Source organism: Amia ocellicauda, chromosome 10 (genome assembly GCF_036373705.1).
Source record: "Amia ocellicauda isolate fAmiCal2 chromosome 10, fAmiCal2.hap1, whole genome shotgun sequence".
Taxonomy (NCBI): domain Eukaryota; kingdom Metazoa; phylum Chordata; class Actinopteri; order Amiiformes; family Amiidae; genus Amia; species Amia ocellicauda.
This window is the reverse complement of record NC_089859.1, coordinates 37,753,488-37,781,424: the sequence shown is the minus strand read 5'-3', so window position 1 is coordinate 37,781,424 and position 27,937 is coordinate 37,753,488. Positions and strand designations below refer to the sequence as shown.

General features: G+C 35.0%; 1 protein-coding gene across 4 annotated transcripts in view; it reads left to right on the top strand.

The window, feature by feature from the left end:
• atp9b (ATPase phospholipid transporting 9B) overlaps positions 1–27,937 on the top strand; it is a 234,371-nt gene that overhangs the window by 198,466 nt on the left and 7,968 nt on the right. For all 4 annotated transcript variants that reach the window (XM_066716058.1, XM_066716057.1, XM_066716056.1 and 1 more), the window contains 13 exons: positions 2,423–2,584; positions 3,925–4,017; positions 5,386–5,469; positions 5,838–6,008; positions 7,283–7,381; positions 12,365–12,454; positions 13,161–13,305; positions 13,597–13,661; positions 15,885–16,040; positions 16,341–16,405; positions 16,658–16,766; positions 24,250–24,307; positions 26,515–26,718. In XM_066716058.1, the coding sequence (XP_066572155.1) occupies positions 2,423–2,584; positions 3,925–4,017; positions 5,386–5,469; positions 5,838–6,008; positions 7,283–7,381; positions 12,365–12,454; positions 13,161–13,305; positions 13,597–13,661; positions 15,885–16,040; positions 16,341–16,405; positions 16,658–16,766; positions 24,250–24,307; positions 26,515–26,718 (1,501 nt within the window). The remainder of the gene's footprint in view (positions 1–2,422; positions 2,585–3,924; positions 4,018–5,385; positions 5,470–5,837; positions 6,009–7,282; positions 7,382–12,364; positions 12,455–13,160; positions 13,306–13,596; positions 13,662–15,884; positions 16,041–16,340; positions 16,406–16,657; positions 16,767–24,249; positions 24,308–26,514; positions 26,719–27,937) is intronic.

Sequence of the window (27,937 nt, the reverse complement as noted above, 5' to 3'; positions counted from 1 at the left end):
AATTAGCGATTAACAAAACAGAAGTCCTTTGAGTGAGCATTAAACAATCTGTTGAATGCAACTCTAAGAGCTAGTGTGTGTGAAGTTAGTTTGGCTGAAATATCACAAAGCAACACAATTTAGAAAGAGAAGATGTTTCATAACTTGTTCATAATGAATCACAGAATGTATTTTTTTTTCATGATGCCAACATTTAGAAGATAGTCTTAGTTACATGTATTAATCAATTATGGTACAGGTGTGTACAGCACAATTAAATATAGACAACTGTTGTAACTAAACTTATTTTGCTTTATTGTGAGAAACTGCAAAACTGCATTCTTAGTAATAGTCCTGAGTTTGTTTTTTGCCTTTGGATTTATACAACTCAATTTTCTCTCCTTATTCTGCCCCCCTTTATAGCAGCACTCTCACAAATCACTGCTTTTTCACTTTTTAAAAGTTGTGTGCTAGTTTACCAATGCCAGCCTTGCTTACTGACAATTTCAATGACTGTCTCAGGATTGGCTGCATAATGAGGGAGGACTGTACATGTTTTCAAATTGAAAATACATTTTCTTTGTCAAAACAAATTGTAGATCACAGATGTTCATCTCATGTGATTAAAAAAAAATGAGTAGATACAGTTCCATATTTGATCAAATTTCTTCAGCTAGGTTCTGCATAGTTATTATTAAAGTTAACATGACTTTAATAGGCCCAGAGAGACTGATAAAAAATATGTTGGTGCCAGGTATTGTAGCCTGGGAAGCCTGGGCTGCAAGCCTCTAATTCAGACAGGCTGTGTAACCAAGCATGAGCTAAATAATAAACAGATGTGAGTCACCAAATATAGCATGCTTAAGTCCAGACTACAAAGGGACACAAACTGAAATGATAGGGTATTAGCAGGAAGATACAATTTACAGGTCAACATGTAATAGTAACCTTTCACTGTGCAAATTGAAAATTAACCTTTGGAGTATTGAATCATTTGCAGCTGATACTGCACACAGGGCAGAAATGTATCTTGTGCAGCAAATGAAGGGATGAAATAATATAATCTTTAATGATAAACTTGGCTAATGGGTATAGCTTGGTGGGTCTTTTGTATACAAACTTTAACATTTATTTGATGAATATAATACATTAAAACGAATCATATAAATTGTACTCAGCAGAGAGTGGAAGATTCTGAGTCATAGTTACTGTTTTCTTTATCTGTCATGTGGGTTTACAGTACCACGGTTTATTAAAAGATAAGTAGCAAAAGGCATGACGGTTTTCATAACGTAAATAATGTGACTATTGACTTGAAGTGTTTTTTAAATGTTTTTAAAATGTGAAAATAGTTGTTTGAGTTAAATGCAGCCACAGCCAAAAGACCATTAGTTCATAGAAGTATTATGTGCACAAAATAAAATATTTACCTTTTCCCTTGATAAATATGGGTATACAAAATGTTAGTTTAGACCTACTGGAGACTAATGAATGATTACATTCTTAACAAGTCTTATAATTCTAACCTTGTCATATTTAGTGGCCGTCAGCAAAAATACCGCTTTATGAGGGGAGACACATAAAGTGCCCCATTCATTATGCTAATCTCATTAGTTAAGATCTGTTAAGTAGAGAGCAGTTTTAATGCATTCTTTACCGTTTTAATTATTGACCATAAATACGTTTTAGTACATTAGAAACCCAAGCGCAACACTGAGCATTTAAATAGATTAGGAGGCAAACACATTATCTAAATGTACATATTTATCTAATCTTGCATTTTAAGGATATACATGTAGACAAGACATAAATTGCAGTTTGCCATTTGACCCCAGCATTACCCTTCAAACTTCCTTTGTCAAAAAAGAGGTTTCATCATTACTGTCTGGGTCAGTGCCACATAAAAAAATTTAATACAGTATTTATGTATAATATATTGATGGGGAGGCTTAATCCAGCAGTAGGTCGATAAAGGCTGATGATGATGATGACTGATAATTATATATATACTGAGCAAATACAGTGAAGCTTTTCACATAATTATTTTTATTGGTATGTCCAACTAGAATTTTTTTGACACACTTACGGTTTCCATATAAAATATGGTGCATTGTGAAATATTTTGAAAGGGTTTGCATTCGTGATATAATGATACTTAAAATGAACCTGTTGAATTCAAGTTACAGTTTATCATATCCCTCCACTTTCTGTGGGTGAGTCACTTTACAGTTACTTCTTTTGTGTTGTAGTAGTTGTTCATAAAGGAAATGTACTGATGAAGGCATGAGTAATGCTATAATTCTTTGGATAATAAGGGATGGGTGGGTGACATCTGACCTTTCAGATTATGTATTTGGAAGCACGAAACCCTGACCCCGTCGGCAGTGTGACTTGCGACAGGAGTGTGTCTGACCTCTGACACTGTGTAATTGATGTTCTTCAGGTGGCACTAGTGCAGTGGACAGAAAGTGTGGGCCTGACGCTGGTTAACAGAGACCTGACCTCCATGCAGCTGAAGACCCCTGGTGGACAAATCCTCACATTTTATATCCTGCAGATTTTCCCATTTACGTCAGAGAGCAAGAGAATGGGGATCATTGTTAGGGTAAGGGATTTGTATAATCTAATGAAAAATAGAAAACCAAAGCAAATCTCTTGGTGTTTGTTTGTTTGTTTGTTTGTGTCCTTAGTTTAGTTTTTAGTTTTTTCACCCTTAAGAAAAACAAAATATCAGCTGTTGAGCAGTTGAGTAGGATTTAATAACTTAGAATGCTTCTGTGCATCCTGCTAATCATTCATTCAATCAGTTGTTGTAACCTGTGGATGGAAAACTAGTTCCAATTATTAAGCATGTACATTGATTTGCATGTCTGCAAAAGAAGACAGTCAAACAGATTAAATTGAGCTCAGCCACCCTTTACAGGTGTTTTTTGTTTGTTTGTTTTAGTTTTAATGGACTCATGTGAAGTTCCGAAGAAAATATTAAATAAGAAATGTTTTTATGAATAACATTTCATGAAAAGCAGAAATTCAAGCTGCATGTTAGGAAAAAATAATGAAACTGTTATGCCATGTTAATGCCCAAAATGTGGCAATATACTTCCCCATGTCTTGTTGTTTAAGTATCAAACCCATACTTTTAATTCCATAATTTATATATCCAATGCATACTACCAAGGCTCACTAATTACTTTATCACTAAATGCAAAAATGCAACTGCAGATGACAGAAACATGTATGCTTAGAATAACAAGAAGAGAGAAAAACATTATAATAAATAGATCCCAGAACAAACAAATATATGTGATAATTGAAAGAGTGAAACTGTTAAAATGTGTCCGGACACATTGCAAGAAAAACAGATCAAAGATGGGCAAAATAAGTGATTGCATAGATCCCAAGAGATGAAGAAATACCTAGATCCCATAAAGGATGGAAATAAATAATAATAATAAATAATAAACTCAAAAAGCAGGTGTGACATGGTAGAAGTTATAGGTCAAAGCAGGTGGAAATATCTTGAGGAAGCCTTCATCCAGCAGTGAATCATTATATCAAGGAGGAGAGCCAATAATTGAGCAGCAGCACGTCAGGTAGATATAGAAAATTGATTATCTTCTAATGGAAGAAGCATTCAAGGAAAAGATGGACAGCAGCTCCCATCTATAAACAGTCCACTATCATCAATGTAGTAAAAACATTCTTAATTTATTAGAGAATAGTGAACAATATGATGCCTATGCTTTTCGAGCATGCTCTGAGGAAGATATTAAAGTCGAAACACGTAGGCATCATATTTTTTGAAAATCGAAATAGATATTTTTAAAAACAGTAAGAGTGTGAAGTCTTTCTTTATGTATTTTCTTTTTCAGTGAGTTTTCTAATATTTGACTGGCATAATACCAGCACTGTCTGATTTCCTTCTGATATAATCTCACTCTTTAGGAAGAGGATACTGGTGACATCACATTTTATATGAAAGGGGCTGATGTAGCAATGGCAAGTATTGTACAATACAACGACTGGCTGGAAGAAGAGGTAAGCAAATTGTATTGCTTGAAATTTGCACCCACCGCTTTCTTTGTTTGAGAAGAAAATCATTATAGATGTATGACAAGATGCAATACACTGCAAGTGTATTTTATAACATAATTATATGGATCTATAGCTATTAAGTAGTTTAAGAGATTAAGCATTTCAGCATAATTGCATGCAGCACAGAAACATTATTTGATAAAATTATGTACTGTACATACTAATGAACACATCAGTAGTCTCTGGCTAGGGAAAGGCACATAATTGAGGATTTTAAATAATTATGCTAACAGAAGGCAAAGAATGATTCCCGGGTAGATAACATAAAGCATTATGTATGTATGCTTCACAATGTGGTACTTCACCCATTTCCTATATTGTTATATAGTGCAATGATTTTTCAACACCATGTAATTGTCTGTGTATGGTATATAAAATGAACCCATACTAAGCAAATGCAATCATCTAAACATTAATAATGGAAGCCAAGGAAAATCGAAAGATCTGTGTGCATATGTTCATAATTGTATTGGCAATATTTCAGAGTCAATAACTGCTGGAGGGCAATTTTATTTAATTAGTGACCTGAATAAACTTAGTTCCCAGGAGGCTGAATTAAATGTCATAACCATAACTGTGGTGTTAATGATGTACAATTAACTGTAATATCCGAGTTACAATTCAGTGGGGATATAAGGACGTGTCAATAAACACTGTGCTGCAGATTCACTTAATCCGATTTTTATATAAAACATAAACTGAAGACCACCTTTTATTGTATATTTATTTATATTACAGTACGATTTCAGTCACAGAGGCTGTGGTTAATTGGAATTTTGAAAATGTTTAGTTCAGTCCTCAGTTCTGAAACAGTCTATACTGAATCATAGACAAACAATTATTTTATTTTTTTTGCAGATGTCCTTACCCCAGGGTGACTTAGTTATCACAAAATGTATATTTTCTTGCATATTACAATAATAGCAAACTTAATACAATATACAAAATAATTTCTAATTAAAGTAAAATCATGTCAAAACAAATAGTGCAGACATTTTATATTAAATTATTACCAGCAGGACAGAAACATTTACATTAAGAGGATTCAATGTGCAAGACTATTTACAATAAGGAGCAATAGAGGAATCATCAATGTGGATAGATCAGTATGGTAGAGGTAGAGTTTGAGTGACAGATTGCCCAGGAAGCAGGGCAGGCTGAGGTGAGTCTGGAGACTTTAGCTACACATTCAGCTTCATGGTGTGGTGTCTTACTGCGCTGCCCGACATCAACAGGCAGGTGCTTTTTTTATTCTAAGATGTCATGGGCTCATTATTGTGTCATGCTGCCATCGTTTTCTCTTTTTTTAAGTGTGGAAACATGGCAAGAGAAGGGCTACGCACTCTAGTGGTAGCAAAAAAGCACTTATCAGAAGAACAGTACCAGGACTTTGAGGTAAACGCTTTTATATTCTCTTAAAATTAGTAATAAGTCTGATTTATTCTTACACACTTTGCCTCTTTGTACTGAACGTTCCAAGAGACAAGAGAACAATGAATTGAAATTTTAAATATTTATTCTAAATTTCATCAAAATGGTCTCGTGGACATTTTTGTGCTTAGTGTGTGTGTTTGTATGCATGTGTGTGTCAGACGCTGTCTTTCAGTATAATAATATACATAAAAAAAAAAAAAAGATATTGTTGGTTTCTCTTAGCATTGCCCCACTATAAATAAAAGGATGTTTCCCATTTGTCACTGTTTTAATAATGTATGTTTTGTTTGCACTTTTTTTTTATGTTTTTTTTTTTAATGTATTACCAGAATCGGTATAACCAGGCTAAGCTGAGCATACATGACCGTAGTCTGAAAGTGGCAGCTGTTGTGGAGAGTTTAGAGCGAGAGATGGAACTTTTGTGTCTAACTGGAGTGGAGGACCAGTTACAGGCTGATGTGAGGCCTACCCTGGAACTGCTCAGAAATGCAGGAATAAAGGTCTGTAAAATCAATATGATTAATTACATTTGAATGTTGTTGATAGACCGACCTGGTACTGGTATTTTAATAATCTGAAATTAAGATATCTTAATGTTTATTTATAGCTACCAATTAATATTTCATAGACTTTCTTTTAAATAAAAAATATAAATCTTATAAAGACTGGCTTACTGGCCCTTACTGGCTAATAGAACAGAAAACAAGCTACAAAATAAACACATAAGTTTTTTAAACAAGAAAAACACTACAACAAAAAGCTTTAATACTAATATGGGATTGTAAACCAAACCAAACAGAAACTCTAAATTAAGACTGAACTACCAGTCCTTGGCCTGGCATAAATAAGAGATGTCCCCCATGTGTCTGATCAACTGATTGCCTGACCAATAAGAGCACCATATGCAACCACATTCTCATGCCCGTCAATCGTCCAATTAGACCTTCGGAGACAACACTCCAGGCCTCAAATTTTGCTGCACAATGTCTCTTTGCCATGTATGTTAGCAGCTTTATTTTCCTCATAATAATTTTAACATTACAAAGTTGTTGTTTTTTTCCCCTATGCTCCCTTTACTCTAAGGTCAGGCCTATTGGTATATTGTTTACTGTTTTTGTTAAACAAACAAAAAATGAACAGTCTGTCATATTGACATTAAATTTCATGCAGAACCCCTGCAGTTCAGCTCAGCTTCAACACAAAACACTCCTGTACAGTGCTTTCTTAATTGCATTTTTAAGTAGTTAAAGCTAAAAGATTTGCACTTATATGCAGAATTTTCCATACCAATATCCTATGTCCTGTTTACTCCATATTTCAAAGAGGTTAATATTGGTTTGTCAGCTTTTCATAAAGCTTTTCCACAGAGAGCTCAAATTACTAGTTAAAGGAGATAACATTCTATTCATAATGCATTTACAGTAAGTGCAGTGTTGTAGGTTAGGCTGTTCGTGGTGCCTGTTTCATGACATTATGAATTGGCTTTCTTTCTTGCATTTTCTCACTGTCTTTCAAGAAAAATCTCTTCAGCTCTCTGTTGGACTTGGATTTCTGTATTTTATTCATGATATTGCAGGATACATTTTAACAGAATTAGGAGGTTGTATTGGAAGCAGATCTTAATTCACTCCACTCTCCATGTTGTTGCTCGTTGTGTACATAGTTTATATTACAGTTTCAGTCAGTAAGAGAATTTAGTTTTTACTCATGTATTGTTACATGCTTTTGTGACACATTTGTGAATTTTAATGCATTTCACTTGTCTTTGTCTCAGATATGGATGTTAACAGGAGATAAACTGGAAACTGCGACTTGCATTGCAAAAAGCTCACATTTGGTATCCAGAAGCCAGGATATTCATATCTTCAGACCGGTACTTTTGCATTTATTTTATTTTATTGTTTTACAAAATAAAATGATTGTTTCCATAAATAATTTAATGGCAGAAAACAGTTTATAAAATTCCAATTAGATTGTGGGCAAACGTGACATTTAGCCTTTTCACATTGTATTTTTCATCTTAGAACAGGGAGTGCAAGTATGTTCAAACAAGCTCTGAACCAGTGTATATTATAAAAGCCTTATCCATTTACCAACATAATTATTTAGATATAATTTACATATAAATGTGGTTTCTTATAAAATAAAAGGAAATAAATAAGATATATAAATAAACGAAATCAGAATAATAAATGACACCCTCCAGACTGCAATTTACAATTGAAATGTTAAAACCACTGATTATATTGTAGTAACATTTCTTCTTGACCTTTTGTGCTTGAGGAAGGAGAAATGAAGAAAATAAAATCCTTTCATGCATTAATTATTGAATAAAGCTAAGAAATAGTAGTTTTTTAATTTATTTTCCCTTTACAATATTTGTTTTTTCATTGCTTTATATGATTAAACTGCCATTTGAGGTCATGTTGCAGCAAAGGTGACACGTGTATTCATACTTATGTGGGTTTATACCAAACCAAAGAAAGATATAGTTGATTTAAGACTATACAGAATATGAGATGTACTGTATTTGGTACTCCCATATGCTGGATAAAGAGTATATATCTAATCATCTTTAGAAAAAATAGCTTGTATACACCATGTTTTTTAATTATACATTTGTATCCCTCTTCAATAGTCTCAATGTATATTTCAAACCATAAATCTGACTAGTGCTCAGACCAAATTAAAATGGTTTCTAATTAATGCAATGTACTCTGATATTTTATTTTGGGATGTTTGGGAGTTGTGATTTGGCTCAGTCCTAGATAAGCGTTAGTCCTGAAAAAATAAAACAATGATTTAAAAATATATAATGTATAAAAAGCTGAGTACAAAAATAGCTGAGTACAATTCATGCTGATAGAACTGAGTGAAAGCTGAAAGAGAGCCATAAGCACCATTCACACTGAAATGCCAGCAAAATTGCACCCCCATTCATACTGGCTTTGAAAGTTGGCAAAATGTTGGCTTGTACCCTTTCACACAGAAAAGAGAGAAAACTGTCATTAGCGTTGTAGCCTTGGGAACAAGATGCCACAGAAGCATGTGGATTCGGGAGAGGAGACACGGACCGATATTCTGGACGTGTTTGTAAAAGTTCGATAATTTCCCTGTTTTCCCAGTTACTTTCCGTTGTGTTAATGGGTTATTGGTTCTAAGCAGGGCGCTGGTTTGGTTCATACTCACTACCAAGAACAAATAGTGATGACGGAAACGCAAATGAGACGTCAATCTAGGGTGCATTTTCGTGCAATGACCAGGCCATCAGGTTGTAGGATTGTGTGTTTTTTGCAGTGTGGTTACAGATCATTTGAACCAGTGAACTCCGTTCATGGTCACGTAATGAGAGTCATTGTGTGGTGTCTAGACATATAAAAAAAAAACATGACATTACATTCTGTGTATATATCTACACCAAAAGTCTGGGTGTGCAGATCTGCAGTTGATTGATTGATCAAAACAACTTACGATTTTATTTTTTTAAGTTTGATATTACTGCCTTAAAATGTAATTAAATAATACAAAACTAACTACCATCAGTGTTCACTGTAATGTAATCGAACATGTTTGTCTATATAAAGAGAGATTATATGTACATTATTTATTGGTATATAACTTCTGACATATATTTGACAATTAGCATTATACAAATCACCAACCTGTTGGTTCATCAATAACACACAGAATTGCTGCGACTACACTGCGACTTTAACGATCCGGTAAATTTTTCGTCAGGATCACGGTCACAAGTACTTGGTCAAAGGTGGATTAACATGGTTATGTTGTGGTCAAAATGCCAAAAACCCACCCCTATTCTGATTGGTTACGCCAGTTAGCTAACGTACTGCGTCGACAACACAAGTACATGATGCATCATATGCCGGCATTCGTTTTCCTGCTCCATTCACACAGACCTGTTGCAGAATAAATGCTGGCAGTTAGACTGCTGGCATAAACCCTTTTACACAGACCTTGCTGGCAACATAATGCCATTAAAAAGCCGACATAACTTTCTCTGTGAATGGGGTAATAAGCAAAAAGAAATGCACAAACTATACAAAATAACATGCAGGCAAGACAATGGAGTCAGAAATCACTTTAATACCGTTAATTAAATATAAACTGCCTTTTTAGTGAATTATTTAATTGTGTTAATGCTTTCACCTATGCATTGAACTAGTTTCTGTAAGGTATTATACTTTACAGAAACTGCTATGCATGAGCAGAACTTTTTACAAAATTAAATGCTTCACTTCTATAAATTGTGAAAATTATATTTTGCTATGCAAATCATAATTGAAATATATAATGTTATATTTCTGTAATTTTTTTGAATTAAGTATATTTTAACTGTGTGGAGGGCAGATACTTGAGTCTTTCACAATATGTATGGTAACTGGGTTCCCCTGCATCATTAAAATTAATTAAATTACAAAGTATTTTTTGAAGGCCCTTAAAAGTAACTAAAATGAATGTCGTTGTCATTCAAAGTAATTTTTTATAAGCTACAATGTTAAAGTCTGTTTCTCCCTCTCATCTGCGCTCTGACTACCGCTCTCTGCACTTAGCCTTATCAGCTAAGAGTTCCAGGACTGAGAGAAGTCCTTTGGATTGGCTAGATATGAATAGACTCACGGTCTGTGATTGGGTAAATAAATATAACATCTCTAGGGATGATGACAGACCATAGTAACATCCTTTCCATTTGTCAATACCATGCCTATGTTCTGCAGTTGTGTAAATGCCAGCAAAGACACAATGTAAACAAACCACACATGGTCGTTTTCAGCAGAATCTCAGCTATGCAGCTAAAAAAAAGACACACAGACAAATTGTTTCCCATAAATTAATATTTTGTAATTTATGTTATTGATGAATACTTATCTAACACAATAACTTTGTTAAATAAATATTAGTCTATGTAAAAATACCTTCATATTAGAAGACATATGGAAATGGCATAATAATGGCAGCAATAAACAGACCTATCAACTCTCAAGCATCTCTTGTCAGACTCTCATATTATTATTGTTTCCTGATATTATCACAATTTTTTATGGTCATATTTTCAAATTAACTATAAAGGTTGGGACTTTTTGTATAAAGGAATATTTTGCAATTATAGCTGTAACTGACCGACGATACGTTTTTATAAAAAAAAAAAAAAAAAACGTATAATAGTTTAGCGATGTGAGTGCAACACAAATGCCCTAACATTAGCATCCTTGTGGCAATGTTTTCCAGTCATAACAGCGAAATACAAAATGTATTAGACCTCTCTATCTAGCTCATTTATACAGTCTACTTATTACTTATTACTCAGTTATTTACTTTTCCATGTTTCCAAACCACACTCACCACACAGACTGGTGGTGTACATTCAGAAACATACCTGTGCGTTCCAGTTCCAGTGAATAAAAAATAAATAGCAAAAGCTGGCTGTGTATGCAGTAGGGCTTGGTAAAAAGATTAATTTGGATTCTTGTTTGGATGTTCTGATATGGATTCTTAAAATCCTAGTTTTGTCAGTTAATTTCCATGGATAACTTCTCTGTGAGGAAGCCATTTCTAGTGTTCTTGTAGCACAGATTAACTTTGCCAATGCAACTGTTATACTTCTAAAACCAGGTCATTAAAAAGTCAGTAATTATGACTATGAAAAGTCATTAAAAGTCATTATTTTTCCATATCCTTAGCCTACAGGAACCTTGAGTCCATATCTGTCCATATCTGACCTTGCCTATATCACTTAAGTATTGGGCCTAACTAAAGATCTGTATCTACTATACATACATACATACATACATACATAATTTAAGTAACATTGCCATCTAGTGGAAAGAAAAACATAACCAAAGCTTTGGTGGCTGCAATACATTATTTCATAATGCTTGAATAAGCATAAATGTTTTTTTTTAATGCCTGTCATGTATTTCTAGTCTGTTCTTCCCTGCCTTATACAGTCTATCTCCACTCCCTAAGATGATGACCACACTGAAGTTTTGTTGTGCTGTTCTGAAAAATTAAAAATAAAACATAAAGAATTAGCAGGAGATTTGTATTATTTTTGTGTCTGTTAAGTAAAGCTTATTTTTTTAATCCTGTGAAACCCAAATCAATTCTAGTGGTGAATTACAAATATAATATTTTTTCTCTACAAGTATGCAATACCACTAGTGTGCTAATGAATGATTGGATTTATGTTTATGGTTTTGGGCTTTTTATAGCCAGAGCCAGAGGGTTGTAAAACTAAAGTGAAATGTCTGTTATAACCTGCTTTTATGTTGCTTTACTAACAATTACCTACAATATAAGGTTTAATAATAATGATTTGCCCCACTTATTACAAATAATACATTATTCAGTGCTTAACTTGACACATTCTGTTCAGGTCAATGACATGAGAACATAGTGCATGTTTGTTTCTCTCATGTGCTTACTTCTGTATCCTCTAGGAAGCAGGCAGATTGCATTAAAGCAACAATTCAAAGTGTTTTTGACCATAAAACATTAATAATCTCACTTACAGTAAACTATTGAAATGGGTTGTGGAATTTGATTACTTCGTTAGAAGCTTTGCTGATGACTGGGAAAAAAGTACTAAAGACTAAAGAATCTGTCAAAAAATTATAAATTATAAACAAATTATAAAGTTGTTGTAAAATGGCCTTTCTGACCTATTTAATGGCATTCTGTTTGTTTTCCATGCTTTCTGATTTATAGATTCTCAACTACTATTTCAATAGTGTTTTGAACTCAGCTGAAGTCTGAATAAACTTTTTCCCATCTAACTTTCAGTAGAGTCCCCTTTGCAAATATAAAGCTTTTTTGCTGTGTCTCTGCCATGTTGCAGGTATCAAACAGAGGGGAGGCCCATCTGGAGTTGAATGCCTTCAGAAGAAAACACGATTGTGCGCTCGTTATTTCAGGAGACTCGCTCGAGGTAAAGTGGAAAAAATAGATACAAATATGGTGGTTCACTACTGTGAACTCCACTGTTGTCTCACTATCAGTTCAGTCTGACATTAATAGCTGCATTATCATGTAAATCAACATGAATATCCAACATGTTTGGATATTGTAGTTCTCATGGTATGGACTAAGTGTTGGAATTTGTTATTGTTATTGTTTTTATGTGTAATTGGATTCTGTTTGCAATTACTTAAATCCTAATACTGCATATTAATACAAATAAAAGATGTTTTGGAAAATAAAATCACTGCTTAGCCTCCTATTGATATACATTAAAATGATAGAATGTTTTAGTTTTTTTGTCTACATTTCTAAAAGTGACTTGCTAGTAATATCTGAAATAAATAGATCTCTCAAAATTGACTATATCATGTACATATTTTATTTCACTGTATTTAAATAATGATATATAGTCTACCATTCTACAAAATGTAAGTTTTGCACTGTTACATTTTACAGTGTGTTTTTGTATGTGGGTTACATTAACCAAATAACTTAATTGTAATTGTGATTTTTCCAATGTAATGTATAGCCTTTCCATTTTCACAATATATTTTTGTTTATAGTGCATTTCTACTGAAAAGGACAGTGAATGGTTTGCCAGGTCCTAATTTGATTACTGTGCTTCCAAAAGCATGTTAAGTGACTGGCTTTGGCTTGGTCCTGTGTTTTTGTAGGTCTGCCTAAAGTACTATGAGCATGAGTTTGTGGAGTTGGCATGCCAGTGCCCAGCTGTGGTGTGCTGCCGCTGCTCTCCTACACAGAAAGCCCAGATAGTGAAGCTGCTGCAGCAGCACACAGGCAAGCGCACCTGTGCCATAGGTGAGCATGAAAATAGCTGAAAGTTAGGGAAAACATTTCTAGTTAATATTGTTTAATGTGTAATTTAGTATGCCATTGAAGGTTAGTCTTCAAGCCTGCAGTGAATTATATATTTATATTGTTATGTAATTCATATGGTAACTTTCTGTAATTGAGAAAACTCAATGATAAGGTACTTTAGAAAGAAAATATTTAATTTGACACTGTAATAACTGCAGTAGTCTTTGACTTTTCATAACCTTTAATATACTGTTTCTGGTAATATGACACAGATTGATTCCTATCTTACAGGTGACGGAGGAAATGATGTTAGTATGATCCAAGCTGCTGACTGTGGGATTGGGATTGAAGGAAAGGTAAAGAGACAGCAAAAATACAATTGTGCCCAAAATGCTTTAATTGGGACTACTTTTTAAAGCCTCTGCATTTATTAGTCATGGTTTAGTCTGTCAGTGACTGTGGGTTTGATTTAGGCAGTTGCTTATTACCCTTTACCTCTGCTCGAGAAATGCTGTCTGAACTTTGAATAATCAATTTAACCATGACTAAGTTTGATTATTCAGAAGCTATATCTAATTTATGTTAAACCAAATTAAGCTTTCCCCCCCACCCCGCTCCCCCCGATCATTTATTTATTTATTTATTTATTTATTTGTTTTTAGAATGTGGTCATTCATAGTAGGTCAGGCTTAGGTTCTGAAAATATTTCTATTAGGCTGCACTTTCAGATTAAGAATTAACTCCTTTATGATTTATAGATATTTTGTAAATGTCAAATCTCTAAATTGCAAAGCATTCATTTTATTTTAATGAATGTTATAATTTCAACACCACCATGAATTGCCATGCATTTTATAAGCTCCCATCCCATCATATCTTATGAAGAACTACTACTAAAGGTCTACAGGACAAAACATATAATATCTTTACTACAGGTATGTGAAAACTAGACTACCTATACTCAATAAAAAATAAAACATCCTTTGAACAATATGGAACAATATTTCAGAATAGCCTTACAAAAGCTAAAATGGTGGCTTAGATGCACTTGGTCCCAATGCCTGATACTAGACCACAGAATGGGTGTCATGAGCTTCAGCTTGCAAAATACTGGTTAAGTCAAATATGACAAGAATCGCCTTCAAAAAAAAAAAAAAAAAAAAAAAAATCATCTTCTCTGGCTCATGGGAGGACGATGCTGTGTGAGCAAGAAGACTCGAAATGATAATGGTACAGCAAAATTTTAGAGAAATTATAAGAGAAGAACAAAACACCTCAAAGGAAATCAATGAAAGAAAACGATCAGGTCAAACAAATATCACACATCCTCCATGCAAAAAACATTCCTCACACAAATCATGCTGTACAGCCACGTGTGAACCCACAACCACAGTTAATGGAGATTAATCAAAATGTGGTCATCATCAACAACAATCTACATCCATTACCACAAGCATCTTGCTGAAGAGAAGAAACATTAATTTCCCAAGAATTTGCATAAATGCTTTTGCCATCATTAGTCTGTTTTCAACCTTGTTTTTTGAAAGATGCACCTTTCTTGTTCAACCAGTTAAACAGATAGCATAATTCTCAAAAACATTGTGTCAGCATTTTTGTCTTAATTTTGGGTGAGAACAAGTATAGAGCAAGTGGTCAGACCCCAGATTTGAAACTCTTATCTCAGGAACACTTACAAGGGCCAGATTCGCAAGATCAGACAAGTGATAAAGCCACGACACCAAATGAGTATTGTGCACTGGGGGCTTTTCTCAGACTCTAGGGGAGTGACGTCACTGTAAGAGGCTTATGTACACATTATGCAATTTTACACTGCCATTTGATCAGGATCAACTTTCAGCCGCCACAGAGGTCTTCACATGGGCACTGACATGTAAGTCCAAACTTAGTCCTTTAGAACACGGCTATTTAAAAAACTGTTGTTTTATCTCACTACAAGTTAGTCTAACAAGTAAAACCAACGCACTTGCATATTTTTTCAAACAAAGCATTTCAAATAAATATGCAAACATTGTTGGCTAATTAAATTACTTTTCGCAGCCGAAATATTTTAAATACAAATACAGTTATATATTTTTGCTATCATAAAATAACAAGCCATTTATTGTTAGTTTTAACAATAGATTATTTATAATACAGGCAGTAGGGAAGTGTTCTCCTATCTACTCCACTAATGCCCCTAACACAAACACCGCAGTGCATGCCAGAACTTGAGCTGGTCATGCATGTACACTGCCAGGTTCAAATGCTGCCAATGTATTTGATCCGGATCTGTTCCATCTCCCTGAGAAGTGCATTTGATCCGATCACTGAGCATTTACACTGCCATTTTTGAGCAGGATCAAATGCTACCAATGCATCAGAAATGGCAGTGTAAAAGTGCTTAATGAGCCCAATAACACAAGCACAATACCAGAACTGTTGGGCATAGGGGTCAGAGTCTGTTTAACATCCTTTATTCACAGCATGTTAGAGCAGTGTATAATTTTCTTTGGTAAATAAAAATGAAAAAATTATGTCTGATACTGAGATACATTTTTGGTTTTCTTTCTTTTTTATAGGAAGGAAAACAAGCCTCACTGGCAGCAGATTTTTCTATCTCACAGTTCAAGCACATTGGCAGATTGCTGATGGTTCATGGACGCAACAGTTACAAGCGCTCAGCGGCCCTTGGGCAGTTTGTCATGCACAGGGGCCTGATCATTTCCACAATGCAGGTAGCTCCTCTGAAGCACAGATCTCTTAAAGGGATCAAGGGATTTAAAAGGATTGTATTGAGAAAAGTCACTATTTAGCCCTGTTGTATTTTTGATGGTCTTTCATCATTTTATTTCAACATCACCATCACTTGGAACCAAAGCAAATACATATACCTACCAAGAAATGCCACATCATGTTACATCCATAAATAAGTAAATACATACATTATAATTGTCAGTTCACTCTGAATTATGAATTGTTTTAACTATGACCCTCATGGATGTTTAACCTATTTTTGGTTTTGTTTTTCATTCCAGGCAGTGTTTTCATCTGTATTTTATTTTGCCTCAGTCCCCTTGTATCAGGGGTTCCTCATGGTGGGGTATGTGCCACTTTCCCTATTAAAATAAAACTTAGTTTGCTCTTCATTAAAAAAATGCTAGAAAAGGCTAAAGCCAAACAAATCTAAGAAATGTATTTTATAAAGGTCTGACAACATTGAAATGTTTGATTATTTCATAATTTATTTAATTACATAATGTAGTAATTTTGTTTAATAACTTGTGCATATATTTAGGTCTTAGATGGCAGACATTACTGTTCCATGACATTTAACTTATTTCTGGTTTCCTAGATATGCAACGATATACACCATGTTCCCAGTATTTTCCTTGGTTTTAGACCAGGATGTCAAGCCAGAGACTGCACTTTTATACCCTGAACTTTACAAGGATCTCACAAAGGTACACAACTTTTAAAAACCTTAAATGAAAGGGGTAGGGTCTGTGTGTTTTCATTGTGGAATACTAATTGTTTTATTAAGCATTATTTTTTTGTTTTGTAAAACTGCATTTTTGGAAACTATTTACTATGTCTAAAGGTGCTTTCACACCGGACGTGACATGCAATAACTGTGCAATTATATCAGGAATGGAGGAGAGCCAAATCTTAATTTTACACAAAACCCCACCTCCAATACTACTATCATAATCCCCCACACAATAACCTAAAATTACTCCATGCTCCATAGCCACACTATTGTGTGTTTGTTTTTATAATTGTTATTTTTATACATTATTAATATACAGTTAGGTCATCATTTGCCATCATCAGTTGTCATCAGTTTTGCTCTGTACGCCACCACAATGGATTTGAAAGGAAACAACTAAGATGTTGTTTAAGTGTAAACTTTCATCTTTAATTTGAGGGTAGTTACATCCAAATTGGGGGAACAGTCTAGGAATTACACCCATTTTGTGGGGCTCAAAATTAATTTGACAGACTTAACATAATAATGAATTAAATTGTGATTTTCAATACTTGGTTGCAAATCCTTTGCAATCTATGAAGTCTGGAACCCATAGACATCACCAGATGCTGTGTTTCGTCCCTGGTGATGCTCTGCCAGGCCTGTACTGCAGCCGTCTTTTGTTTCTGCTTGTTCTTGGGGCATTTTGCCTTCAGTTTTGCCTTAGAATGAAAACAAACCAATCAGAGAGAGAACAAAATCAATTTAATTACAGCTGTTTTATAATTAAACATATGCGGGTACATAATACTTTTTTATTATTATTTTATTATATTGTTTACATTATAATATCAAGCTAAAGTTTCTTGAACTCTTTCATTATCGAGGCAAACTGCGATCCTGAAAAGCTTCCTTATCAACCTGCTGCTTAATAGCACATCACTTTCTGGATTATATTGGCTTCTTTCATTGTATTGTCAGTTATCATTTAAATATAAAAATAATCGCTGATAAGTTTCTCCTCCATTTTAATTGTTTCAATATCTCCACTGAACCTCATACTTTTCCCGATTGACTGATGACTGTTTACGTCATGTCATGCCGCAAAAGTTGAAAATAGTTTATCTCTTGCATGCTGTTCCGCTTTGCCGCTTCTTAACTTGGCCCCTCTGCCGCACCACATCCTGTGTGAAAATTCCTCCAGTCCATCTAGCACTCCATCCAGATGAACTGTTGTACTCTTGGCTTGATGAACACTACAGAAATTATTATCAAATGAACTGTGGCTCTATCTGTGAAAAATAATGTAGCTTCTCATTAGGTCAAATTAATATAAAGAAAAGTTGTTAACATCATTCCAGAATATCTTGAAGAAAGGCTTAACTTTCTTTTTATTTTCAATACCTGTTGATGATTTGTAATCCCCATTTTAAGGGGAACTATAGCAGTCCCTACAGTTATAGTTTTGTATGTACTCATGTGTTAGTAGGTAAGTAAGTAAAGTATCAGTTTTTGTTCTGTTCCATTCTATCAATTTAGTAACTTTGAACTTTGGCGAATGCATTACACTTCAGCACTACAGCTGTCTCACACAAATGAAGCACATGTATAGTGCAGCAAATTGCTCAATTTTACATTTAAAAATTATAATGATCCTATAAAACCTATATATCACAAGAAATGTAAAACATTGAAGTTTTTCATTTTTTTCTATTAATTTATTTTGGGGAATGAATACAGAAATTAGCAAAGAAATGTATGTTATACAGACGTCATTTTTATTCTCGAAACAACGTTTATTAACAACCAGCTTATTAACACTTAAAAAAATCATGTATAAGAAATCACCAGCATGTTCTTTTTAAAATATAAAAAACACAGATGTTTACAAATAACTATTCAACAGATATAATCAGTTTTGCAAGGAGAGCAACTACACAGCAACAAAAACATTGTTACCTTCAAAAGTAATTTCTTCATATAAATATGTATACCAACACAACCATATATAATATATTATAATAAGTTCATGTTTATTCCTTAGTGAAAATAATAGTTTAATATAAAGTCTATACGTGTACATCTAAAAGCATCTTCAAATGTAATTATTATTGTTGTTATTACTACAAATAATAATTAGTTATAACAATAATACATTTATATTTTCATTGATTTTTATTTTCGTTTGCTCGGCTCGTTGCTGATGTGTTTTTATTTTTGCTGAGATATTGGCAGGTCAGGTTGTGCTGTGTTCAATAAAGGCCACCACACACTAGACCGACACGTTAAAGCACCAACACGATTTTGTCATGTCTGTGTCGTGTTGGTGTAGTGTGCACATTAATCCGACACTGACGTGATTTTGCTTGTCCGCACTCCTCAGCAGGTTTTCAAATATGTCGTGCCCATGTCCTATTGCGTCGTATAGTGTGCACGGCTTGGCGACAAGTTGAAGACACGATGGGTCACCTTACGTATACAACCAACCAATGAGGATGGTTGATGAAATGACATAACAGAATACAAATAGATCAACATGGCAGAAGGGTGTGTGTGGACCAGCGAGTTATTTTGAAGGCTTGAACACAAATGTTGTATAATGATGTTTTATATTGTGTAAAGCTATTTTATCTCTAGCATTAGGGAGAAAACTAAATAATATGTTTGTGTCTGTGTGTATAGATATATATATATCAGAGAGAGAGTGTTTAAAATTATTCTATACTAACACTAGCACTGTCATAGCCACATTTTGACTCTGCATATGTGAATTTCTTGCACATTTCCGTTCTTATGTGTTACTAAGTATTTGAATACCTGTATGGTGTTTCAGCTGTTTATTCATCAAAATGAACAAGTTTATGCAGTAGGTTATATTGAATATAATATAGTTGACAATCTTTGGGCTTTGTAATCAAATCAGTCATTGTGAAATAATTATAATTTTGTTGAGTGCTGAAACACATGAATTTCTACACATCATATATTAATATACTGTTATCATTATTTATTTTATTAACAGATATAATATACAAAATATAATTCAAGAATTGCAGGTGATATGGCTCTCATCTCCCTGTCCTCTGAGTCACTTCTACAAGTTTCTATCTTTCCTTTGGAATTCAATCTTGATCACGCTGCAAACCCAGGTCTTTGGATCAGTGCCTTGATCACTCACCTGTTTGATCATGTATGCAAATTAATTTGTATTATTAATACTATTACACTGGCATGAATGAAAGACAATGCCAGGTTTTTAAATGCAACAGCCTTGTTGATGTTTCATGGCATGTAAAGGCAGTTTGTGGCAAATGCACTGTAGTGTTGAAAAGTCAGTTTTCTGCAGTGATATACGTAGCTGTAATAATAGACCGTTCCATTTCAAAGAGCTATTGCAAAATTTGTCATGCTATTTTTATAACTGGTTATTTATGTTTTATAGTTGTGCATACAGATTTCTACACCTGTTTACACAGTTTACTGCATAAAGTTTATTTTATTCATTTTTTCAGGTATATTTATATGTGCTCGTTTGAAGAAAAAAAAATCCTTGAATTTTCAATGTAAAGCAGTTTTTCTGCATTGAAAATGTTATGCATGATGTTCATAATTAAAGCTTTATCCAAATGTTTGTTTTTTGTTTTCGTCTCAAAGCTGTTTTATAAAGGAGAAGTGTATGTTGCAGGTGTGCAGTGGCGCCTCCAGGATTTTTTTTATGGGGTGGCCAAATGGGGGCAGTAAACATTTTGGGGTGGCACACCACAAAGCTATGTATGCCTGAATCAAACGGCAACCAGTGATTTATTTGGCATTGTCATTAACACTGTGAGCATATAAAGTTATAGGATTCAAAACAATACTCAAATTCACTGTATAGAGCCAAATAGAAAAAACAGTGACTCCACAATTTATTTGGAGTGTAAATACACATGAAATTTCTCATTGACTTTTTTTTCAAGAAAAATAAAAAATAAAATAAAAATAATAATACTATACATGAACTCATGGATGTACAATTCATGCCATTTTTAGTGAGTGCAGCTCAGCAGTCAGTCCTACCTGATGGTTCAAAGTCTGTGAGAGCAGCTGACTCATCTATCTCCTGCCTGTCTGTCTCTTCCCTGCTTTGCTTGTTTATACTCTCTGTTTTCTCTGTGTAACTGTCTTGCTCTTCTTGCCCTCGGTCCTCCATCCTAACTGTGTCATGATCATCATCAGCCTCAGAGCATACTGCTCTTTTGCTGAAGAACGTGGAAATATCAACTGCTTTCCTCTTCATTTCTGTGTGTAAATATATTGTCAATGTGTAATCTAACTTACTATACACGATTACTGTTCTACAGTCATGTGACTACTTTAAGAGCAAATGAGAACAGCAGGGCCAACTAGTGATCGATCAACATGTAAACTACAACAGAAAGAGCTAAATTAATCTACTAAAACAAATATTGATCGATCAACTCGTGAACTACAAAAAGAGCTAAGCTAACATTAAATTAAAGCAGATATTGCTTTAATGTGACTAGCCAAAATTCAGTGCGAATTACCTGATTAATGACAAAACAGCAGATGAGACATACAATGAACTACGTTTTACTTACTTTTTGAAGTTTGTCTCTGTTAAATTGTTGCTCCTCTGACGAACACGTACACTCGAACAGGAATGCAATCAGTATCAATAGTGCAGCGGCTGCGCGTGCGCATATTCGCGGGTAAAGAGGGGGAGGAGGTGAGAGAATTTTACACATTATGCATGTTTAATTATTTTTTGATAAATGATTACTGTAATGTTGTCTTTCGTCAATGTGCATGTTTAAAAGATAAAATTATTCAACAAATAAATATGTACAGTGGGGGAGAAAAGTATTTGATCCCCTGCTGATTTTGTACGTTTGCCCACTGACAAAGAAATGATCAGTCTATAATTTTAATGGTAGGTGTATTTTAGCAGTGAGAGACAGAATAACAACAACAAAATCCAGAAAAATGCATTTCAAAAAAGTTATACATTGATTTGCATGTTAATGAGGGAAATAAACATTTGACCCCTTCGACTTAGTACTTGGTGGCAAAACCCTTGTTGGCAATCACAGAGGTCAGATGTTTCTTGTAGTTGGCCACCAGGTTTGCACACATCTCAGGAGGGATTTTGTCCCACTCCTCTTTGCAGATGCTCTCCAAGTCATTAAGGTTTCGAGGCTGACGTTTGGCAACTCGAACCTTCAGCTCCCTCCACAGATTTTCTATGGGATTAAGGTCTGGAGACTGGCTAGGCCACTCCAGGACCTTAATGTGCTTCTTCTTGAGCCACTCCTTTGTTGCCTTGGCTGTGTGTTTTGGGTCATTGTCATGCTGGAATACCCATCCACGACCCATTTTCAATGCCCTGGCTGAGGGAAGGAGGTTCTCACCCAAGATTTGACGGTACATGGCCCCGTCCATCATCCCTTTGATGCGGTGCAGTTGTCCTGTCCCCTTAGCAGAAAAACACCCCCAAAGCATAATGTTTCCACCTCCATGTTTGACGGTGGGGATGGTGTTCTTGGGGTCATTCCTCCTCCTCCAAACACGGCGAGTTGAGTTGATGCCAAAGAGCTTGATTTTGGTCTCATCTGACCACAACACTTTCACCCAGTTCTCCTCTGAATCATTCAGATGTTGGCAAACTTCAGACGGGCCTGTACATGTGCTTTCTTGAGCAGGGGGACCTTGCGGGCGCTGCAGGATTTCAGTCTTTCACGGCATAGTGTGTTACCAATTGTTTTCTTGGTGACTATGGTCCCAGCTGCCTTGAGATCATTAACAAGATCCTCCTGTGTAGTTCTGGGCTGATTCCTCACCGTTCTCATGATCATTGAAACTCCACGAGGTGAGATCTTGCATGGAGCCCCAGACCGAGGGAGACTGACAGTTATTTTGTGTTTCTTCCATTTGCGAATAATCGCACCAACTGTTGTCACCTTCTCACCAAGCTGCTTGGCGATGGTCTTGTAGCCCATTCCAGCCTTGTGTAGGTCTACAATCTTGTCCCTGACATCCTTGGACAGCTCTTTGGTCTTGGCCATGGTGGAGAGTTTGGAATCTGATTGATTGATTGCTTCTGTGGACTGGTGTCTTTTATACAGGTAACGAGCTGAGATTAGGAGCACTCCCTTTAAGAGAGTGCTCCTAATCTCTGCTCGTTACCTGTATAAAAGACACCTGGGAGCCAGAAATCTTGCTGATTGATAGGGGATCAAATGCTTATTTCCCTCATTAACATGCAAATCAATTTATAACTTTTTTGAAATGCGTTTTTCTGGATTTTTTTGTTGTTATTCTGTCTCTCACTGTTAAAATACACCTTCCATTAAAATTATAGACTGATCATTTCTTTGTCAGTGGGCAAACATACAAAATCAGCAGGGGATCAAATACTTTTTTCCCTCACTGTATGTAGTTGGAAATCTCAGCAGTTATAGTGCTAAGCATGTAATTATGCTAATTAAGAACTAATAAGCTGAAACCAACAATTGATTTTGAAAATGTATCAATCGAGAAATTACTTTAATACAGCATTCAATACAGGCTGTATCATTGGAATTAATATTGCCTTCTAATGTCGAAAAGAATGCTGCAAACCAATGTCATCTCATGTTGGAGGCTTATCACGTCGGTTCAGCGTGTTGGGTATAGCCACGACAGTACAAATCTCCCCACCGATAGGTCCCGATGACCCTGTCCTTTCATGTCGGGTCAGTGTCTTATCGGATCGGCCTAGTGAGCGCGGCCTTAAATCTCGGACTACTAACTTGTGTATTTCTTAATCTTAACTGTTGAAAAGGGGATTCTGACATTTAGTTTGACCAGCTGAATTACACTAGACGACATCTTCATCTGTAGTGTTACCTCCCCTTGCATCTACATCATCCTCATTTTCTTTTTTAACCCCCTTTTCCAAAAGTAGTCATCACTGTCTACAGTACTGATAATGTGCCCAATTAAAAGTTTACAATCCTCTAGGACAGTGTTTCTCAATCCTGCTCCTGGCAGAACACCGACCCTGCTAGTTTTTGTTCCAAACTGAGCTCCCAATTACTTAATTGAACCCTTAATTGAAGCAATAATTTCCTAAATCAGAGCCTTTTAATTATTTTATCAGTAGGGGTTTTAAGTTAATTATAAAATTGTATAAGGAAATTATCATCTTATTAAAGAGACAACTTTTTATCAGTTACACAATTTAAAGATTCAAAATAAGGGTTCAATTAAGTAATTGAGAGGTCAGTTGGAACAAAAACCAGCATGGTTGGTGTTCACCAGGACCAGGATTGCGAAACACTGCTCCAGGAGATGGTATTTTTCCCAATACAGTAAAAAAAAGGGAATAATTACATCTTAAAAGAATCATCAGACTCTTCAAACCCTGTGTCTCTTTGTTTACAGTTCTTTGCAGTCTTTTTGTTTTTTTTAACACCTTTTCTCATTTGTTCTTCTAGGGTCGTTCATTATCTTTTAAGACATTCCTGATATGGGTTCTGATAAGTGTGTACCAAGGTAAAAACATTTATACATCTAAATGTGTTTATTTTCCAATGTATTATTATTATTTTAACTACATTGTTTCCCAGTAGTTTCCTAATGTCATCAGCAGTTACATGCTGTTTTTGTCTATTTTAGTAAATCGATATTTCAGTAAGCAGGGCCGGCCCTTGACGTTTTGCTACCCTAGGCCCTGGTGCTGACGGTGCTTTGTCCGTGGTTCCAACCGGGGTGCAGGGGGGGGGGGGGGGGGGGTGCTGATGGTGTTTCTTTCTCGCTAGTGGGGGGTGCTGACGGTGTTCGTTGAAAAAAAAAAAAAAACAATTTGGGTGCCACTATGGGTGGACGGCGCCCCTAGCATTTGCCTATTCCACCTATGTCACGGGCCGGCCCTGTCAGTAAGCGCCGGGCTGTGCCATGTGCTGTAAGAATTGGTATTTTTATTGATGCATGACATCTCAACAGTTCTGTTTTTAATTAAGATCTAATAATAATGAAAAAAGACTGCTCAATTATCATGTTTCATGTATTACACATGAGTTTGTCGTGTGGACTATGTACAATGTTAGAAAATGTAATTATGTGATCAGTTAGAGGCCATTAAGCACAGTTTATGCAATGTTATAAAAAAATGAAAGATGATCAAAATACAGTAAATATTATACAGCTTCATTCTGTGGGACGATTTGGGGCTGCATTTCTTTTCTTTAAATCTGTAATTGTTAGTCTCGTGTTTCCACAATTTCCTGTATCCTTTTACCTCCTGCCAGATTTGAAGGCAGCCAGTAGTAGGAAATATAGTAGAGTCCTGACCACCACACATGTATTTACAATAGTGTGAGGTTGCCATCTTAGTGTAAAGAGAGAAGCTAAAAGGTGAATGCTTATTAAAATTAACTCTGTTTTTAAACATTTATTCATTGCAGTCCTTTTGAATCCTGCATGATGTCACTGTATTGTTTTTGACAATCAACGTTATATTCAAAAACTCCACCTTTGCATTTAGTTTTTTAATAATTGAAAGGATTGGATATTGAAGTTTCCTTGAAAGCAGGGGATTTGGATTGAATGTCACAAAAGTCTTGAGTTCATTTTTTTTTTTTTTTTTTTATGAAGACCTAACAATGTGCAGTCTTTAATACTGCAGTGGATAACATGACCCCAAAAAAATCAGATTTTAAGCATTTTTGTTTGTTTTCATGCTATTAGCATTAACAAAATTAACAAACAGCTAATAGTAACAGTACAGCTTCAAACTACAGTGCCAGAGACTGTTCGACATATTTTGATTGCAGTATTGACTCACCTCATACGGCTAGTACAGCAAAGCTTTATACCAGTAATATAATTCCATCAGCAGGAACTCTTATACACGCCTGTGTTAAACCTCCTATGGCTTACAAACGAGTGGATACTGAATGTTTTTCTGGGTGGTAGCACTTTTCATTCAGAAGGTTCTTGTTCCACACAGGGTGTACTGAAATGCGTTCTTCCTTATTCAGCTGGTAATTGCTTCGTAACGTTTCCCAGGTTTGACCAGTTTTTAAAAGCTGAACGCAGCTTGCAGAATTAAAGCTTCCCCTCATTGCAGCTTCAATAAACAGATGTTTATAAGGAGTGTTTTTGTATTATTATTATTATTATTATTATTATTATTATTATTATTATTGTGTATGTATTTTTAATCTAAGCAGCAGAAGCCTTCTAGGTTTCAGTGCACACAGATGGTGTGTATATAACTGTTTCTCCAGCTGGAATTCTATCCTGAAGCATGTACACAACAAAATAGAAATAAAACTACTCTCTTTCACATACACAGCTATAATCAGTTTCAGGAATACAATTAGACATGATTTTGCAAAATGAGAAATTATTAAAACAAATATCTGTAAAAGTTATATGTATTATTATTATTAGTAGTAGTAGTAGTAGTATATTTGGAATTGACTTATTGTTTTCTTTCATACCCTCCCAATTTTAAATCAACCATAGTTAATCTACTCAGCTTTGCAAAGCCTTTCTTTCAAGCTGTGTATTTGTATGTGTTTGTATTAGTGTTATAAGTGTTATAAGTTTTAGCAATTCAATAAATTGGAGGTGATGAAAAGCTTCACTGCCCTATCTTTAAAACAGATGTGGTGCTGGGAACAAATGTATCTGGGAAGTGATTAAATAAATGTTTTAAAACATGTAAGCTTATTTATGCTTCTCTCTCTTTGCAGGTGGTATTCTAATGTATGGTGCTCTGGTTCTCTTTGAGTCAGAGTTTGTGCATGTGGTAGCCATCTCCTTCACAGCGCTCATTCTGACAGAGCTGCTGATGGTTGCACTGACTATCAGGACGTGGCACTGGTTGATGATTGTGGGTGAATTCCTCAGTCTTGGCTGCTATGTGGCCTCCCTTGCCTTTCTTAATGAGTATTTTGGTAAGTGCTGTTGATTTGTCTCCTAAACTTTTATCATAACCTGTATGTAAACCTTGCTCTAGGCTTCCACACAACAGTGCATGTATGTGTGTGTTTGTGTGTATATATATATATATATATATATATATATATACACACACCATACATACATACATATATACATACATTTTTGCACAGTACTGTGCAAAAGTTTTAGACAGGCCTGGAACAGAGCCCTGATCTCAACATCATCAAGTCTGTCTGGGACTACATGAAAAGAAAGGTCTAGTGGAGTCCATGCCTCGACGGGTCAGGACTGTTTTGGCGGTTAAAGGGGGACCTACACAATATTAGGCAGGTGGTCATAATGTCATAGCTGATCGGTGTATAATCTATTAACATGTCTATTTTAGAAAGCATTCTTACTTTACAGCATTTTTTCACACCTGCCTAAAACTTTTGCACAGTATTGTGTATATATATTCTAAAAAAAAAAAAAAAAAAAAAGTTTTGAACTAGCCAGATCTCATATTTTTTTGGAATCACTGCTTTTTCCTGCCTGCTATTTCCTGGCTTCTTGCTTTATTTTGTGTGTACACTACTAGAAATTCTACACTAGAGGTCACTGCAAAGCTGTGTTTCCGTAAAATTAGGAAAAAGTAAAGAATGTGTTGGCTTTAGAAGAAAGGAGGGCATGTAAAATATGAATTGAGTATATTACATCACCCTCCAAAAAGCCAAAGTCTAATTATATTATTATTGCAACAATAAACTTTAGTCCACATTAAAAACAAAAACAAAAAACAAAACAAAAAATGCTCATTTTGGAACCTGTTTGAATATTCTCTGAACTGAGGAAAACAATTGGTTTGTTACTGTAGCTCAGAAACTACAGTTTAAATTCCCTCTGTACAGTAAATAGCATGTGGTTAAGATAATCAAAACCAGCTAAGTATAATGGACCCCCTAAAGCTGAGCTGCTGAGCAGGTGCATAAACAAAAATAAACTACTCGTATTCCCTGATTTCATCAGGCTCCAACACTCTTGCATGTGGAGTCTGATCAATGAAATTGTTATGAGGGGAGTTAACTTGGTATGGATCAGGCTGATTGAGTGTGTGCAGTAAGCTGCTATTGCATTTGAGTTTCCCCTGATTTTGTTTTAACTTCGCACAGGTTTCCCCCAGAAAATAAAAAAAAAAACATTTTCCAGTCAAGTTTACATCTCTTAATTGATTTG